The sequence below is a fragment of the Nannobrachium achirus genome, assembly GCF_963921795.1.
Source record: "Nannobrachium achirus genome assembly, chromosome: 16".
Classification (NCBI taxonomy): Eukaryota; Metazoa; Chordata; class Actinopteri; order Myctophiformes; family Myctophidae; genus Nannobrachium; species Nannobrachium achirus.
Window position 1 is genome coordinate 53,840,362 of NC_137823.1, and position 18,564 is coordinate 53,858,925.

Below are 18,564 nucleotides of genomic sequence, written 5' to 3' on the forward strand. Positions count from 1 at the left end.
CTCTGAAATCAGGCTAAATATGCAGTATTCTTCATTTCCTGGATCCTCAATATTTTTGACATAATTGAAGAATGTCCAGTACTATCTTTTTGATTATCGTTGCTATCAGGTGGAAACCTCATATGTATGAAACCTTTCAGGATTCAATTTTTTTAATCTAATCTACAGCTCAAAACAAACAAACTTTTATGTAACACTGTAGTATCACACAGGACATTGATATTAAACAGTTAAGATAAGGTTTTTGCTTGACAACAATAATGTATTTTATAACAAAACTCATAATTTACTGTCCAATATTTTCTACCGGCTTAGTTCGCTGGCTCCACTAATTGCTTTTATGCTGCAGGTCTTTAGTTCATAACAATGTCATGTCTGATTTTCTCTATAGTGTACCAATGATAGTATGAGGCGTGCATGAAAAATGTAACACAGCATGAATGTACAGATTATATCACAGGTGGCTTTTACATTTCATTTGGTTTTCAATTGTGAGAAATCACAGAATTTGTGATTCTTAATGTAATATTTAATATTACATGTCAGCCTATCCAAAATAAATCAATACATTGTTCCCTCTCTTTAATCCATAAAACATGTTGGAATTTCAGCACTCAGTTTGAATACATCAGCACTTTCTTTTTTTACCAATGTTATCTGCTCTCTGCCTCTCTCTCTACTTTTTAATGTTTGTAAATGGCTTTGCCTCTTTTTAACGTGCCTGTTGCTTTTAAATCTGACAAGCACCATAAGTTGTGGAGAACGGTATTTTGCTCCCTTGAATGCCTAGTGTCTATTATGGAAGCAACAATAAAACTGATTGACATTTGACACGACTGACTGACATGAACAAAAGACAAAAGGACAATACAGATAAGCGAGCATTTTTTTTATTATTATTATTATTGAAGCATCAAGCTCATAGTACAGATATAATTAGCACATCTTGACCATTCAAAGAATAGCAAAAAGAAAGAATTAGAACAGCAAAGTTTCCCTTCCGTACATCCTGATACTTCCTGCAATTGCTCCCTCTCTCTCTCACTCAGGGGAGGCTTTTCGCTTTCCTTTCCCATTGGGATTCAACAGGTAAGGCAAGATTACCCACTTCAACCCTGGCATGTGTCCTTATAGGTGAACATTTTCAAAACATTTTCAAGCTACAGATTCTTTTGAAGATGTTTTGAAAATAGGGCTCAGGTGGTTAAAAAAGAAAAGAAAAGGAAAAAAAGAAAAAGAAGTGTAGAGCCACATGATTGAGTTCGCCTTCAAAATGTCACCCCTTAACTAATTAGTGTTGAACACTGGTTTTACAACAGAAAGAAAAAAACAGTTGGACAAAGAAAAAATAAAGATTGGTCCGCAGCAAAAATGCATTCCTTACAAAATGTTTTTGTAAAAACTTTACCATCGAACAGCATAAAATGCATTTCGGGTTTTAGTATAAAAAGGAAAATGATTCATACCAATAGGACTACCTACTACCAAAGGTTGTCGAACCTATGTAGTACTTAGCCCCCCCACCCCCCCAAATAAAATAAAAAAACTATTGTGGAAAAAACAAAACAAAAACCTAAAAATGTAACGTGATGAACATAGAGAACCTATGACAATTGTGGCAGATCACTTAAAGGTAAAGATATTTCAGGTAAGGACTCCAACTAAAAAATTGGTCCTCTGGCAAAAGAAAACAAAACAAAAAACTAACAAACAAATAAATAAAATAAGAAAAAACACTCCAAAAAAGCCACGACAGACATACTGGAGGAGGGCAAGCAATTCCAATTGTCAATTTCACTTGGAGTACTCGCATGAATTGTTCATTCATCTAATGGTCCACTGTTATTTTCTGCATAGTTTTCAAATACTTATGCCTTAAGTGATCCAATACACAATTTACTGTTATAGGTGCCATCCCAATAAATGTGATATTTAGTTCCCAAAATTGTGGGTGAAAGAACATGTAATCCATGTGTGCTGAAGTCGGGGCAAGGTTTTGTAACTCTTAGCTGCGCACACAGATTCAAACCAAGTCTGCATTCTCTGGAAGAAAGCATACAAATGCCAATGATAATTCAGCAATGAATCAAAAGGCAACCCTCCCCATGTAACTACTACATGTCTGGCAACTAGAATTACAAGAATGCTCAAGCTTCAGCACTGGGCTTGATTTATAGTTAGTTGCGCACCAGTGCCGTACATGAAAATAGCCTGTCTACAAGCTCAGAATCCATCGCAGTGCGACACGTTGTGAGCTTGTAGATCTGCTATTTTCGGTACGAGACCCTGGTTCAACTAAGTACAAATCAAGCTTAAGGAATACAAAATGTGATTAGACAAATGAACCCAACCACTCAAAAAGGAAAAGTGTCCCCACCAGTCCATTAAAACCTGTATCAGGATGTGGCGGTTCCAACCGAGTATTAGCCAGTATAAAAAATAAAAAAAAACAAACAAACAAAAAAGAGGGTGAGGAACATAGACCTTACTTACACAGGAGGAAGAGACGGTAGCACACTACACTGTCAAGCAATACAGCACTAGTAGTCACATGCACCATAGTGTCACAGGATTTCCCCTCACTGAACAAAGGGCGATAGAACAAAAAAAAAGAAAAGGGGAAAAAAAGAAAGAAAGAAGAAGAAGGAAAAGATAAATAAATAAAACTGCTAAGGGAGCCACATTTTGGACCAATTCACTGCAGAAAGAAATGTCTGCGCACAAAATTAATAAAATGGCAGTTTATGCAACAGTTATGTACGGAATGATCCGGGATCACCCTGGCATGCTCAGATAGGTGGGCCTCTATTGTGTGCTTACCGATTTCTGTATGGTGGGGAAAGGGAGAGAGAGGATGTATATTGTTTCAAAAAAGAAAAAAGGCTTTGCTGGGCCAGCGCTGCAGTAAGCAAAGTGTCTGATTCATTATTTCCCATTCAGAGCCCCAGTGGTGCAGCCAGTAGGGTTACTCTTGTCATATCACGATTCTAGGACCAGCTGACAGTCTGACTTTGTTGCAAGGGGTGGTGGGTGGGGGTGACTCTGCTGGGACCAATGGAACAATGGCTGCCATGCTGGACGGCAGAGGGCATTGTCCTGACCTGTACACCATAGCTACATGGTGTGGGGGCGGAAGGGGTGGGGAAACTGGGTCTCCTCGAGTCATACATTCACAGCTAAAGCTCTTCTCTAGAGACCTCTACATTCAACAGGTAGGACAGCCCATTTGTAGCTGGCTGCACTACATTCAGTTGGGACTCAAAGTACTCCCCCCATTTAATCAATTTATGTGAGCATTTAGAGGCTTTGTGGGGAGCGTGGCCGGGGTAAAAAAAAACCTCTGGAAGGTTCCCATTCACAGCGTTAATAAGCTTAATTTATACTTTGTAGTACAAATGTGTAAAATAACCGAGTTATTTTCGGCAAGCGACACAGTATAATATACTGTGTGTATACAGTATTATATATTATAAGCCTAATATATTATATTAGGTTTTACAAAGGAGAAATAAAGGGAACCCTAAGTGCACGTTCACCCAGACCCATGCTGGATACGCAAATTAATGATGGATTCCATTACTGGGCATTAAACTATAAATGTGAGACATTCAAATGGCCTAAATGATTGTCGAGGTGTAGACCCATGGCTGACCGAACAGGGGTGTTTCAGACTAGATTATAGCTTGGCTTCAAAGCCCAAATAATGAATAGCCAAATAAGGAATTCTATTGACTTCAGTGCAGTTCACTACCAGGAGCACCCACAATTACACTGACCAGTAAGAAGCCTTGCGCTTTTCATCTCAATAGTGCAACAATAATCATGAGGATATAGTATTAAAAGTGTTGTTTAAAATCAACAGAACTTTTTACAGAGGTACAGAACAACAAGGAATAGAAATGGATCCTTCCATGTATGTCGCATACACAGACGTGGTGTATGAAATACAAATTCCATAAATTTCATTCATTTTATGTATTTGACAGTTGGGTTGGATTTTATAGATCTATTTTGTTACTGTAAAGAACTTAACCCTAACCCTATGTGAATGAAGGTTAATGTTATTATGGCCAAGCACTTTAATTGATTCTTAAAGACACAGATATTCTTGGCCTCACCTATAAAATATGTGAATCGTTAAAATGCACGCATAGCAAATAATATAAAATTATTAAACCGGGCGTTATAAGCTATGTGATGTTAAAAGACAGTTGATGGTAGTTGACTGACAAGGAAGGGATGGGGGTTTGAGCTCAATAAAAAAAGCTTAATAAAATAAAAACCTCAATAAATAGAAGACGTGGACTCATCTGAGCATGCCAGGGCCCCTGGCTTAGTGAGGGCGAAAGCCTTGTCTGTGAGGAATGAGCGGGGAAACCTGCAGGAAGGGACCACTGCACTGGGCACGGCGGGTGGACAGCCTGAAACAGAGCATGTTTAATTCCTCTACATGCACTTCAAGATCACAGCAAGAGTGAGCTAGGATATCTAAACAGAGAAACGAGCTTTCATGCAAGAGTCCTAAGGTACAACAATGCATACGATTCCAACTGGAAGTTAAACTACGGGCCGGCGCGGCCTCTTCTGTGCCAAGAGATCCTAAACAACGACGACAATCGTGGAGAACGGGAACGGGAAGGGGGAGGAGGAGCCTCTCCGTCGGGGAAGAAAGCCGAGCGCAGGGGGGACGCGCCCCCCGCGCGTGGCCGATGACTTTCTTTTTGCGTTTCTTCTTCATTCTGGTCGGCTCAGCTCTGCTGGTTCTGCTGGCGGTTCTTGGCGTAACTAGTAAAGACAAAATTGTAATCGTTGAATTGGGCCAACTGGCGGTCGAGGCGCTTGTAGCCCTCCAGTTTCTGGGCGGAAGAAAAGACACTGCGACACTTGGAACTCTGGTGGAAGAAGCAGAAGAGAAAAAGGGGACAATAAAAAGGCTGTTACACTTTTATTTAAAGCACTGGCTATATGTCAGAAGTGTTTCTTAGTGTTGTGATACTATAGTCATTTAACTTTCACTGTATAGTGCACTGGTTCCCAAACACTGGGTCGGGACCCATTTGTGGGCCACGGACACATTTTTATGGGTCCCTTAATTTTTTCCCCCCACATTTTGTTGTGAATTATTTCAAAACATTAAAAAAAAACATTCCCCAAAAAGATAAGATTTTCATGAATAAAAAAAAAATGCAATGATTTCTCTAAGTAATTTCATTAATAAATTAAATAAGAAATCTAAGAATTTCTATAAATTAGAAAACAAATGTTTAAAAAGTAGTGAAAATAGCCGAATCTACAAGCTCACAACGCAGTGCAAAGCGACACATGAGCTTGTAGATCAGCTGTTTTCACTAGCTTGGGTCCAGGGTAAACGTCTAATTTCTCTTTTGGGTCACAAGCTAAAAGGTTTGGGAACCACTGGTATAGTGTGTAGCTTCACGTAGTGCATCCTCATAATTGGATCCTCAAACGTTTGTCTGTCTACGTATACTGTCCTTACTGCCCGCTCATGCGCCAAGACAATCTCCTAAGTCCTAAGACATTCAAACGTAGTGTACATGAATACCCCCAAGCCCTTGATCGTTCCAACATACCTGATTCACAAAAAGTGTAGTCACAAATTTTCCTGGCTTGAAGATGTCCACCACCTTCCTGATCAAATCATCGTAGGACGTCTGGGAGAGATTGGTTTCGAAGCTGACGTAAGAGAACTCTGGCTCTGGAGTGATGTGGATGGTCCAGTACGTTCCCTGCTGGAGACAATCACATTTCAGTCTTCCAACGGATGTCAGCAATCAGGGAAAACAGAGCAATGATGGACACCTGATATCTCTTCTGCTTCATCAAAACAGGACAGTCAATAAAGAGAGCGGGGACTGCCCCATGGGTCGAACTCCTGTTGGGTCGAACTGAGGTTAGGGTTAGGGTAAGGTTTAGGCATAGTTTTACTGAGGTTAGGGTTAGGGTTAGGTTTAGGTGGTCGGACCAAAGGGTGTTTGACCTAAGAACATGTTACCAAAGAGAGCTGCTTATTGAAGATCTACATACTTATTGAATCTCTCAGTCAAAACATGCAAAAAGGTGGCTGCCTATTATAGTTGACTGCCAGTCGACTGCCAGTCGATTATAGGCAATATTCGGCCAATCAGATTCGACTATACAAAACATGCAGAAAGAAAGTGCAGTTCTTTCTGCAGGTGAAATATTCACTCTACAATGTAAGTGATCTATCTCTATGTGAGCTTGTAGATATTTTTGGTATTTCTTAAATTCTGTTGTACCCATAGATAGATTAGATTTCACAGAGGCCATTATAAAGGTTACCACAGTAACTTACGTCAGTCTTCATTCCATTCATTGAGTATCCACAAGGGTTGAACATTGTGGCATCAATCACTGAACCTGGAATCAGGTCACGTATTCCACTCATCTGAAAGAAGAATACAAAAGTTTACAAAACTGTTTTACTATTCAAAATTAGCATGAACATAATATGAATATACAAAATGTACATAGACCAGGGGCAGATCCTAACTCTATGGGCCCCTAGGCCTGAGACTGATTAAACATGTGCACGCACAAGCGCAAGCCTGTACTGCGGGTACCACAGCCACACAACGCTGTGTGCCCACTGCACACATCGATCACTGTGAGCAAGTACATAAACCTAAAACCAGTAACTCTGTCTGCAAAGTACCAAAAGCAGATAGTATCAAGGTATACAAAACAAACAACATACTGTAATAAATAATGCATAATTCCATGTCATAACTTACTTGTATGTCCTTTACGCACAAGTCAGAGGTTATTGATAGGTATTATTATTGTATTTTGATTAATTTTCACAAGAAGAAAATACATTATGCTTGATAACTCCTGAAGAGTTTGGCAGAGCTGTGTTTTGTTGAGCTCATTGCCCACAATGGAGTGGGCCACTTTAAGGGAGTGAATACGTCTCAGCAAGTTGCAGGGCATGTTGGGAGACTTACACGAGTGACATCATTTGCAGAAACACCATCTTTCATGTAGAACTGGTCCATGATCGCTGGGTCAAGGTCACTCATCAGAACTTCCAGGGTCTGATCTGCATGCTTGTTCTCCCAGAACTCTGGCAAGTCCAGGGTGAACAGGTACCTAGAGGAAAAGAATGAAACGTCTTAGAATGTCAAATAATGATATATAGTCAATATTTGTACAGCTATTTATATCACTCTGTATTTGTCTAACACCAGTAAGACGCCTAAGGGCTGTCTTGGCCATATATGGATTCTGTTAGTGTGGTTCTCCAAACAGGGCATCATCTGGGATACAATCCCTTTTATGCCCATATACATGGAGATCCCTAACAGAATCCCTTTTATGCCCATATTTGGAGATCCCTGCTCTGAGTATCTGACATCACTGTAATTTCACCTATGATGTCACAGTGATGTGTCAGGGGAACCACAGTGGCAGGCGTTACCCGTACGAACAGATATAAATGGTAAATGGTGCATTTATATAACGCCTTTATCCAAGGCGCTTTACATTGTGCATTACATTCACCCATTCACACACACACATTCATACACCGATGGTGGAGGAAACCATGCAAGGCACCAACCTGCTCACCGGGAGCAACTAGGGGTTCAGTGTCTTGCCCAAGGACACTTCGACATGTTGACAGGAGGAGCCGGGATTTGAACCGCCGACCAATGGATCAATGGCTACAGCCGCCCCACAGATATGGACAAGCTGTGACGGTTCTGATAGTAAACTGCGACTTACGGTCACAATAACAACAACAACACACTCAAGGGACTAGCATCCGGCTTGTAAGTTGTGGCCATATAGGAAGTGACAGTTCATATGAATGGTCGGTAGTTTAGCTTTAGATGTCTAGATGTAGAAAGATAGTGGATTTGAAACAGGCTGCAAAATAGGCTTCATCTGTCTTTGTCTGTAGTCTATGGGCGTACCACTGTCACACTGTACATAGAAAAAACCCAAGTGTCACATGTGTCTATCATGTGTCTTACCAGCAGTCAGAATTCAGGCGGCCCATACAGTAGGCTGCTCCATCTGGAGAGGGAAAAATGATGGACACTAATGTCAGTCGTCATGTTTGTTCCCATGTTCATGAGCTCATGGTGCACAGCACAGCTTGTGCTGCGTTGCTGAGTCACACAACACATTCTGTCACACTCTTGTGACTGTCATTTGAAACATACAAGACTAGAAGTCCAAACCTCGTATGCATCACGTGTATTCTAGAAACATTTTTAAGACGGTGATACATGGCAACAATTTAAAGCTGCAGTCATTACGTTTTATGTCTGTATTTCTCTATAACGCGATGAGGTCCAAAATAGCAGTGGCATCTAGTTATAAAATCCGGTGCTTCAAATAACTTTATTGACATTGTTGGAAGAAGGACAAGCTGGTGTCCTTCTCGACATCTGGGTCGGAATTTCGCAATGGAAGACTACAGGGGAACACACACCGGACGCGGAGGCAGCGCGGAAGCGGCGCGTAAAGAAATACGGCCCCATTATTTTCAATGACCTAACCTGCCGCATCCAGTTGGGGTTACCATGGGGCACTTCACGTGTGTCGATACCGCAACGCGACGCTGCACAGCCGCCCGCGTCCAGTGTGTGCTCCCCTTAGTAACCACTGCAGATGTGCTAGTTGTATTGTACAGTATTAACATACTCTACCATACAGAATGGTTAGAATGTGTCCCAGAGTGTAGCTTTAAGGGTAAAAGGCCAGCATTTACCCAGGTATTCCTTACTTGGGAAAATCTGGCTGAGAAATTCCACTTCCTCTTGGAAGTTTCGATGAGGAAATTCCTGATGGATGGGCTTCATGAAGTTCTTGCGAGAATAGAAGAAATTCTGTTCAGAAAAAAAAATGCCAATTGTAATTTAAAATAGTCACAATTTGGACATGAGATGTAAAAAGAGAGCTAGTTCAATTTAAAATAGTCACAATTTGGACATGAGATGTAAAAAGAGAGCTAGTTCAAAATTAAATATACTCATTGCAATCTATAACAATCAATCAGGATAATCTATTTTACGTAAAACCTAGTAAAGTGTGTTTATCTGCAAACATGTTGTAATGGCTCAGCAAAGTAAAATCCTCATTATTAATTTAACTCAGAGTTTAACCACATTAACCCTTGCGTGCCCATTCTGGGTTGTTAGGGTTCTGTCATAATAGTTGAACATTTGCAAAAATAGCACATCTAAAAACTCAAAAAACATCATGTTGCCACACAATGAGCTTGTAGATTGGCTATTTTTGGCTAATGTTTCTCTATTGATGCACCGGTAAATGAATTACAGTATATAGGGTTTAAGTGGTTAAAGATAGAATCAAGTGGACCCATAAGGTCCATCATGTTAAATTAACACTGAGCATTTAGATGTAATGCATGTTGATTACATGCAAGATGCTCTCCTCTATATATGCACCATTTGAGGTTGAGTCAACATGTTGCGCAGAGTGTGCACTCCTTTTCTCTCTATTTTCTTTTTCCTTTTCCTCCTTTTCTTCTTTTTATTTAGTCTTTTCCCCCCTTTTTTGTTTTTGTGGGTGGGTAGGTAGGGGCGGGGTATTTGGGAGCAGGGGGAAAGCTGGAGGGGATGTTTTAAAAATAAAAGAAAACACAAGAAAGCACTGATCAATATGATACTGCTGGTAGATCTACCAGTAAATGTATCTATGTATGTTGTATCTAGGGATGAGACGATATGACAATTTCACATCACGATTATTGTGACAAAAGAAATCGTGATTTACGATATTATCGTGATAGTCAAAATCCATTATTCTGGGGCAGAACACTTGACAAAAAATTGCAGATCTACAAGCTCACAACGTGTCGCGACGCGTTGTGAGCTTGTAGATCGGCTATTTTTTGGCGAAGACATTTGATCTAGAGTGAGAAAAAAAAGGCTGCATCAAGTACGTATATTATAAGTACGTATTACGAATAGAGGGTTTACATGGTACCGGATATGCAGCTCAGCAAATAAAAGGTGAATTGACCCCAGTGCATGACGGAGGACGATATCACGATACGATTATCGTGAGTGTTTTTTATCACAATAAACAATAATATATCGCTTATCGTCCCATCCCTAGTTGTATCTCTGCAGAATTGCAGAATAAAAATGTAATCATAAAAAGAAAATATGCTCTCGTCTCACCTCGATGGCATCAAAGCCACAATACTCCCTGGCGAGTTCCAGCAGAGGCACCAGTGCTTGCAGTAAGAGGGTGGTTCCACATGTCTTCAAAATGAAACGTCTCTTGGAGACAAACATGCTACTCTCACTGGGGAGGACAAACAGAGGAACAAGGCAGGACAGGGGAACAATTAGACCAGTATTTCCAAAACAGTGTGCCAAGGCAACTGCTGTGTCATGAGAGACTAATCCCCAAGGTACACATGGACTTGTCACGCAAGTCCAGGTGTACCTTGGGATATGATATTATTATTGCAATATAAAGTACATTTACGGTTCTATTCAATTCAATTCAATTTTATTAAAGTGTCGAATCACATCAAGTTATCTCAAGACACTTTACATAAAGAGCAGAGTCCCGAGCAGAGACCCCACCCCGAGCAAGCAATTTTGCGACAGTGGTAACGAAAAACTCCCCCTTAACTGGCAATATAGTGGATATCAGTGCCTTTATTTGTACTTTGTGCAAACACGTTTCCCAATACAGAGTTTTTCTTTCTTCAAACATTTTCTAAAATGATGACAATAACCTCACAAAGCAGCACGCACGATGCGATGCATTGTCAGCTTGTAGATTGAAGTTAAAGTATGAAATGGAGTGCGTGGTTAAACTTTTTATTAGGCATTAGGATATGAATAAAGGTGTGCCTTGAGCCCTTGACATATTAACCTTCCCTTTGATGTGCCTTGGGCACTAAAAGTTTGAAAACCACAGAGTTCACAGAGACTAAAATGCCACTTTGACCATAATTACACCATGCAGTGGCTAGGCTTATAACTGGTCTCCCGAGAGTCTGAACTGTGACCGGTCGAGTTTGTGAAAACAACTGGGTTTTTATATTATATCGCCAAGTTTCAAATTTGTACGTTCTTTCGTAAAGTAAAGCCCTGCTTCATCATACAAGGCGGTTGCACAAAAGTAGTGAAAACAGCAGATCTACAAGCACACAACGCCTCGCGTCGCGAGGCGTTGTGTGCTTGTAGATCGGCTGTTTTCACTAGTTTAAATCATTTTCAAAATGATAAATGCAAAACAAACGGTTTTGTACATACAGGGTTTTCACCCGACATCGACAATATATTGGGCAGTCCAGTCCCCTTTCTTTTCTCTTCAGTTAGAAAAAATATAAAGAGGGAGACAGTCTAGGTCAGCGGTCAGGCAGGAGGAAACTGGTGACACTAAACCTGTTCTTGGTTAAGTGTGAGCCTACGGGGTATGCAGGGTAATTGTCTAATCCAATACAATGTCAAAACTGGCACAGAGACAGACTACGAGAGCATCACAATGAAGTGTTGACTAACACAGGCCATCTATTTAGAGTCAACCATGACGTGGCAGTGAAAATAGCTGTCATGACCTGGATTCACCTTGTGTCTGCTTAATGCGCTGTCATGTACACTGGACACCCAACTGTCAGACAGTTTAAACTGCTTAGCATGTCATAAGCCAGTATACACTTTTGGAACCAGATGGAAGGACTGGGTGTGGGTGGTGGCGTGGGGGGGCTTCCTATGGCATATCGCACTGGTATTGTTGTTTGACAACCCTGACTGGCCTATTTGGGATACCGGAGGATGGAATTTGAATATAATTTCATTATTTGGATGCTTCATTGTAGAGACAGGACACCCGTGCAGTGTAGTGTAGTTGATATGGACCTTTTGAAAGCGAGGCAGCACAAGTCACTGACCAGTTTACAGTATTTATTTAGGTTTGTCTCTTAGACTAGAAACACGTGTATTATTGTTGACCATGTACTGTACATTCCATGCCAAAATGTAAATTGTCATCGTTGTGCATATAAACTATATGAACATCAAAATATACTATCTACGCCTCCCGAGGATGGTTCCAAGCAACCATGGTGCTGCAGACAACAAACAGATTACTGTCTAAGCCTTTTTAATCTGCTGAACAGGAAGGGAAAGGAAGTAAGAGAGTATATACTGAACTCACCTGAGTATATAAGCTTCCTGCTTGTCAGTTTTTGTCACACTTATGATCAAACAATGCACATTCTCCAAAAGTTTGTCCCACTCAAACCTGAAACAAGAAAGAGAGAGGGGAAGGGATATAGTGTCACAATTATGCACAAATATACCCATATACCGTAGTCTAGTGCCCTGTGGGATTATCCCACCTAAATGCCCAAACAAGGAAATAGAAATGTCTTATATATACAATGATGATGATGTCATTAAATTATCCAGTTAGGAATGTGAGCCATCTTGAGCATGATTATTCAAAAGGTTTTTTTTTTATTCGAAGCAAGCAAGTAGACCCAAAGTACAACAGTGCAACATTCCTTGTTATTCAGACAGCCTAAGGGCTAGTTGTAAAGAGGATGTAAAGTTCCAGTATATTAGGATGTGCTGGAATGGGCTTATCAGATACCAGCAGCAAACTATTAAACTACAGTAAATGAAATTCCATTTCCAATTTTTGTTTTTCATCTGGGGAAACAAAAAGAAGGCTACAATAGAGACTCTCACATTGATTGCCTTTGCTTTCACAGGCAAAACAAACACTTTGCAGTCGAAGTTGTGCAGCAATAAAAAGCAACTGCAACTGAGCAGAAAATCGGCAGGATATTGTGGATTTGGGCTTTGGGTCCCGTTTTAGATCCCTGGTATTCATCGCTTGGCAGAGCACGGGAGGCAGACTGGCGCAGACAACACAAGCTTTCTCTAAACAACGGGCAGGCTTCTCCCTCTCTCTCTTTCAGCACCCCTCCCTCCTCCAGCACTCGGTACTCAAGGACAGCTGCAGTGTTGAGGCAACCGCGTCACATTCCCACTACAACCTTGGAAGGGCAGCCCAAGCGAGCAGGAGAGCGCATGCGGAGCGTCCATTATGGAGCAGAGACTGGTAGAGAAAGAGTGAAGAGCACACACGGCTCAATGGGAAAATACCAGTAGGGAGTATTGCACAACCCCACCCCGCCCCCCTGCGAGATGGTACAGGGCTGCATGAATCAACCGCCCCTTCTAGTGGTCCATATTTTAAAACAGAAAAAAAGGTGACAGTGCCCCGTTAAGAATCCTTTCGAAACGTCTCTCCGGGCATCGGGTACATTCCTCAAAAGCCTTTCCTAAAAAGCAGCAATGCAAGCCATGACACTGACTGGATTCACAAATGTCTTAACACACAAATATAATATTTCTTGCTGACCAAGTAGCATAAAAAGAGGATGATTGAACTGAGATTTGATACCCTCTAAAGTGGCAGCTTGGACTGACAAGATGCCAATAAGCCACTTTCAAGCTCTGCAGGTGATAGGTGATAGACAGGATGATAGACAGGATACAAGATGACGGATCACAATGATAAACAAACCACATACCGGTATTTAAGAGTAGGCCATTTATAAAAATATTTATATAAGTATATATTATAATCATCACAACACAAAATATCCTATGCCACACATCACAACCAATTCCCCCACGAGAAAACCACAGGATTTTTTTGACATTTGGTTCTGTAAAGGCAAAAACTCCACGCACACTGTCTTCAAATGCAAAAAGGGGAATTTAATAAAGTGATGCAACGTTTCGGCATTTAAACCCCCATCAGGCAAACCACATTTGGTTCTGTAAATTAAATCCAAAGTAAGCAGATATGAAACATTACTTTTTAATCATTATTATTATTAATTGTTAACAGCTAAATCCACAAATTGCTGCAAGATAGCAGGGATGTCAATGGTTAGCAACAAAGTATTGAAATTGTAGTATGCTTAACAGCTTACTGGTTAATTTGCACCAATTTTCAAATATAATGAAGACATGTTTCACATTTTGTTTACATCTGGTTAAATAATGAAATGTCAATCAAATATTTTAATCAATGTCATTAAAGTACACTCTGGGAGTACAGTAAACTCTATTATTATCATGAATATTATTAGGCTTTTCACCTTTATGTATCAAGTTGAATGTTGTATTTTGAAAGGAGCCAAAATAAATAGCATTCTGATAAACGTGCATGATGTGTACACATGCAACTATTCAATCCCCACTAATACATTGGGCCTAATTGGGCATAGTAATTACCATTGTGACATTAAAGTCCGGAATCAAGAAAGGTTTTGTTTGTCACTCACTCATACATACAGTACAAAAGCAGCAATTTGTGCAATTAAGAGTGGCACTAGTTTACAACACGGAGGTATGTGTGCCTTGTTTCTTTGAAACTACAACACAAACTTGGTTTTCAGGATCGACAGGTTTGAACTTGACTGTAACCATGCACAGCCCAAGCTGGGTCACTATAGTTCCTGCCCTGTGACATCACAAGAGATGTTGCAACATGCCAGCTTCATACCAAAGAGACCCTGTCATTGGAGACATGGGTAGGCTCCCGTTTCAGTGTGAAATAGACACTGAGGCTATTTCTGGTCCCTCAGCAGCAGTGTCAACTTTCCCAGGAAAGATGGGTGTAAGAAGAGGGGGGAAGGCCAGATGAGTGGCAGGAGAGGAGCGCACCTCCCTTCAAAACCAACATGTGCTGAGCCGTGAGCCAACAACGTGCCTGTAACATTTCTTGGGAAAGTTTATTTATTTGGGTAAACTGAAGTGATAGGAAGGTTAGTATGGCAAGACAGGTGATATGGTATGTGTGTGTGTGTATGTGTGTGTTGTGTGTGTGTGGGGGGGGTCACGGGACACAGGTGGGGAAGGTTACACAGCTGTAGTAACATTCACCAAAGTGTAAATAATAAGGCTTCTATTTGATTTATTCAACACCAAATGGCCTAAAAGCCTGTATTTACATTGACACAGGTGGGGAAGGTTACACTGCTGTAGTAACATTCACCAAAGTGTAAATAATAAGGCTTCTATTTGATTTATTCAACACCAAATGGCCTAAAAGCCTGTATTTACATCAAATAAGTGTAGTCTTGACCTGCAACCCTGCTCCCTGAACCCTGCAGAGAGAGAAGCTATAGTGGAGACCATCAGCTTGTGCGTGAACTCAGTGAAGTCCAGATTTGTGAATCAGATGCCCTTGTGGACTTATTTGGACATTGGCAAGCGTCCAGCGCCGGCCTGATCCACTGACAGCGTCTCTCTTGAGCCGTTAATCTTCCCTTGCGGCAGTAAATTAATGCCAGTCGTCCTGCACTCCACTGGCCCACACACACACACACCGGTCTTAAACTAGCCTCTGTGATCTGGTTAACAACTGAGAAACTCTGGCTTTTCGGGCACTGGACTAATTAAAAGGACTTGGACATTGCCAGAGAGAGGAGGGGAGGAGGTAGAGAAGATTACAAGGTAAAGAAATAGGTCATGGATCAAGCCAAGTTTCAAACAGAATACCTGTTTGCAATATAAACAGACAGGCTATAGGCTAGGCTGTTACTGGTTATAGCCTATCAACAAGACAGGTTAGAGCAATGACTCATTATTTTCAATCGGCTACTTCAATATCACCATCTGTGAACTATATTTACTCATGCCATGACAACAACACCACACCTCCAAGTTCCTCCCCCTCATTTCACACCAAGGATTCAAAACCAAAGTCTTCTCTATAACCAACAAAAGTGGATGTTTCTTCCAGAACAAATTGAGTTCAGCAGCCCATTCAAAGACATCAGAGAGAGCAGCTGACAATGCAACCATTCACATGATGTCTGCTTTACTTATAAAGTGGATTTTCATGGCCTAATGTTCGATGATTGATTGATGCCATAAATGTGTTGTTAGTGACAAACACTTTATCTTGATGAGGGGGCCAGGGGGGTGCATGTCTACGGCATTTCCTAGAATGCATCCATATACTTCGAAAGGCAATCATACGTAAGAGAGAGGGAGCCCTAGACCAATCACATGAAGAGGGTGGAGAAGGTCTGGCTGCTGGGAAACGTGACTAGACCGACTCTGCAAGTATGTCCCACGTGGTAATAAATATACCTAAAATGCTGCTGATCGCAGAGCTACAAGTAATCGCTGTAATGTTAAATCAGTTGAACCACACAAACGTTATAACATCATCTCTCCAATCTCCATTTGTAATATGGAAGTACATTCCTCAGTGAGTCATGTATTTATTTAGGAACTGCGTGCACTCGTGCAGCCAGTTTCACGTCTTCCGTATTTCATTCATTCGTAACGTTTGGCCGACTGGAGACTAAATCAATACGGTCGTTTGCATTAAAAGCTGCGTCAAATGTGGCCGTTTCATGCGGGCTGTAGTGATCTCCGTGTGCCGCAGAGGTTATAAATCTTGCCCCGGTCGTCCGGAATAGCAAATGCCGCATAAGGAATGGCTCGAAGCCAGCCAGAGCACGCGGTCCGGTCACCGTCTAGCACACGCTGTCTGCCCGGGCCGTCTTTTGTAAGAACACGGCCTCCTCCTCCTCCAGTCCTCGGCCACCTCATGACGCACTAAACTATCTATGGACCCCCTTCTTTGGCTTTCCACAGAAAGACGTTAAAACGCCACATTCAAGCAAAAAAAGCGGCGCTAACGGCTCAACGGCGCTAACGGCTCAAAAATCGTATTTTTGGCTTGAATGTGACGTTTAATGTTTTCTGGTCGGGATCACCATATGATATCATCAGACAGTTATAACACACGACAGCCCCTTACAGCTTGACGTGCCGTTTCCATGCGCGTGTGCGCAGATAAATAAAAGGAAAAATGTAAAGGGGGAGACGGTGACTGATCCATGTGACTGAGGCCTCATCAGTCATCATAGTAACTCAAAAAGCTTATATACCAGACCAGCACACACACCTGTCAGCTGGGATTGTGTCTTCCACCATCATTACATAGGCTATTACACGGCGTTATAACTAATGCATAATAATATGCATGTCATTTTTAATTCAGACTGTGTGAGGCTCGCCGAAAATAGCAGATGTCGAGGCGCAAAACGTGAGCTTGTAGCTTTGCCATTTTCGACTTGACGCTGGGAAGAAAAATGACGGGGGGGGGGGGGGGGGGGGGGGGGGAATGAATGACTCCGCAAGTGCCAGTGTGTGTGTGTGTGTGTGTGTGTGTGTGTGTGTGTGTGTGTGTGTGTGTGTGTGTGTGTGTGTGTGTGTGTGTGTGTGTGGTGAAGTGGCCATTTTTTAACAGCAGTGACGTGTTCTGGCGCCAGGCCCCCCCGACGAGGCTCATTAAAACCACGAATAATGATAAAATGACCAGGGAAGAAACTGGGAAAGGCCAACAACTAGTTAATAACGTTCGTTGTGAGCTTCTTATTCCAGCGTCGTCTGACAGACAGGTCGCACTGAGAGAGAAGATGCGACAGGCAGGCAGCTGTCTAGAGGTGATCAAGAAGAAGCGTCGTTTATTACAGCTACCCTACGACGTGCGACACCACGCATGGTGTCACTTGCCAACATGATCGGGTCTTCATGTCGGCCAGAAGTGACACTTGTTTTGTCCGTTATAATACACAAATAAACCCTTTTTAGCGACCCGATTTGCTCCAGTGGGAGTTGAGAAACACGAGCAGCCAGCAGCAGCAACACACTACACTACACTACACCAGACACCAGCAGACACACAAACCTCGGGATGGTGCGGAGGTCCCCGGTTCCTTTGGTCTCATCCTGCCGGGAGAACCACACCTCCAGCAGCTTCTCCGTCCCCTCGAAGAAGTGTGCACCGTTCTCTTCCATGTCGTGAGACAACAAGACAACCAACAAAAACAGAAAATTAAAAACAAAAAAAACGAACGTTGAGGACGAGGAAGGAAGGAGGGGGACGGGGACGGGACGTTGGTCGACTTAGTCCTTTTGCTCGTCGGTTATAATTTAACGACTCAATGTCCTTTTTTTTAAGCAGTCCAGGTGTTAAATTTCTTGGGTTATATTTTTACCGTCTTCCCTTTTTACAGAGAATACCGTTAGCGAGTGCTAGCTAATATCGCCGGCCATACTGTGTAGAGCGCTGAATGAGCGGTGCGCACTGGTTTTATTCAGCAGCGCCGACGCCACGGCGCGCCGTCCGACCAATGGCGTCGCGCGGATCCCGTCCAGGCGCGTAGCGATTGGTCCGGGGAGCTGTCAAACTGACAGGGACGGGGAGGGTGGGCGTTGGTCACGTGACGATGCATTTCCCAGCGTTACATTTTGTTCTATCAGAGTCATAGATCACCATGGTTTCCCAAGCTCTGGGTCGGGACCCATTTATGGGTCCCTTAATTTTAGTTTTTAGTTTTTCATTTCTTATTATTTCATTTATAATACACTTTAATGAATACAAAAATGCAATGATTTTTCTAGGTAATTTAATGAATAAATAAAAGAAAATAGAAGAAATTCCATAAATTAGAAAACAAATCTAAGAAGTAAGCAGGCCTAT

General features: G+C 41.8%; 1 protein-coding gene across 2 annotated transcripts; it reads right to left on the reverse strand.

Annotated features, from left to right (window-relative positions):
• Positions 1-4,639: 4,639 nt before the first annotated feature.
• amd1 (adenosylmethionine decarboxylase 1) lies at positions 4,640-18,120 on the reverse strand. 2 transcript variants are annotated; one of them, XM_080744329.1, is made up of 9 exons: positions 17,770-18,120; positions 12,193-12,279; positions 10,197-10,323; positions 8,774-8,876; positions 8,016-8,058; positions 6,987-7,131; positions 6,335-6,427; positions 5,592-5,747; positions 4,640-4,892 (listed from the first exon to the last, which is right to left on the reverse strand). In XM_080744329.1, the coding sequence occupies exons 1-9, from the start codon at positions 17,877-17,879 to the stop codon at positions 4,749-4,751; spliced, it is 1,008 nt and encodes a 335-aa protein (XP_080600455.1). In that variant the 5' UTR covers positions 17,880-18,120; the 3' UTR covers positions 4,640-4,748. The 2 variants fall into 2 exon arrangements, with proteins under 2 accessions (XP_080600455.1, XP_080600454.1); XM_080744328.1 differs by lacking the exons at positions 10,197-10,323; positions 12,193-12,279; positions 17,770-18,120 and adding an exon at positions 9,459-9,550.
• Between the last annotated feature and the right edge of the window lie 444 nt (positions 18,121-18,564).

What these genes read in the sequence shown, in the direction of transcription:
- amd1 (XM_080744329.1), bottom strand. Translation starts at nt 17,879, where the DNA reads ATGGAAGAGAACGGTGCACACTTCTTCGAGGGGACGGAGAAGCTGCTG. An exon ending in GACCTCCGCACCATCCCGAG is followed by an intron (nt 12,280 to 17,769) that starts GTTTGTGTGTCT and finishes TTCTTGTTTCAG; the next exon opens with GTTTGAGTGGGACAAACTTT. An exon ending in GTGGCTTTGATGCCATCGAG is followed by an intron (nt 8,877 to 10,196) that starts GTGAGACGAGAG and finishes TTTTCTGAACAG; the next exon opens with AATTTCTTCTATTCTCGCAA.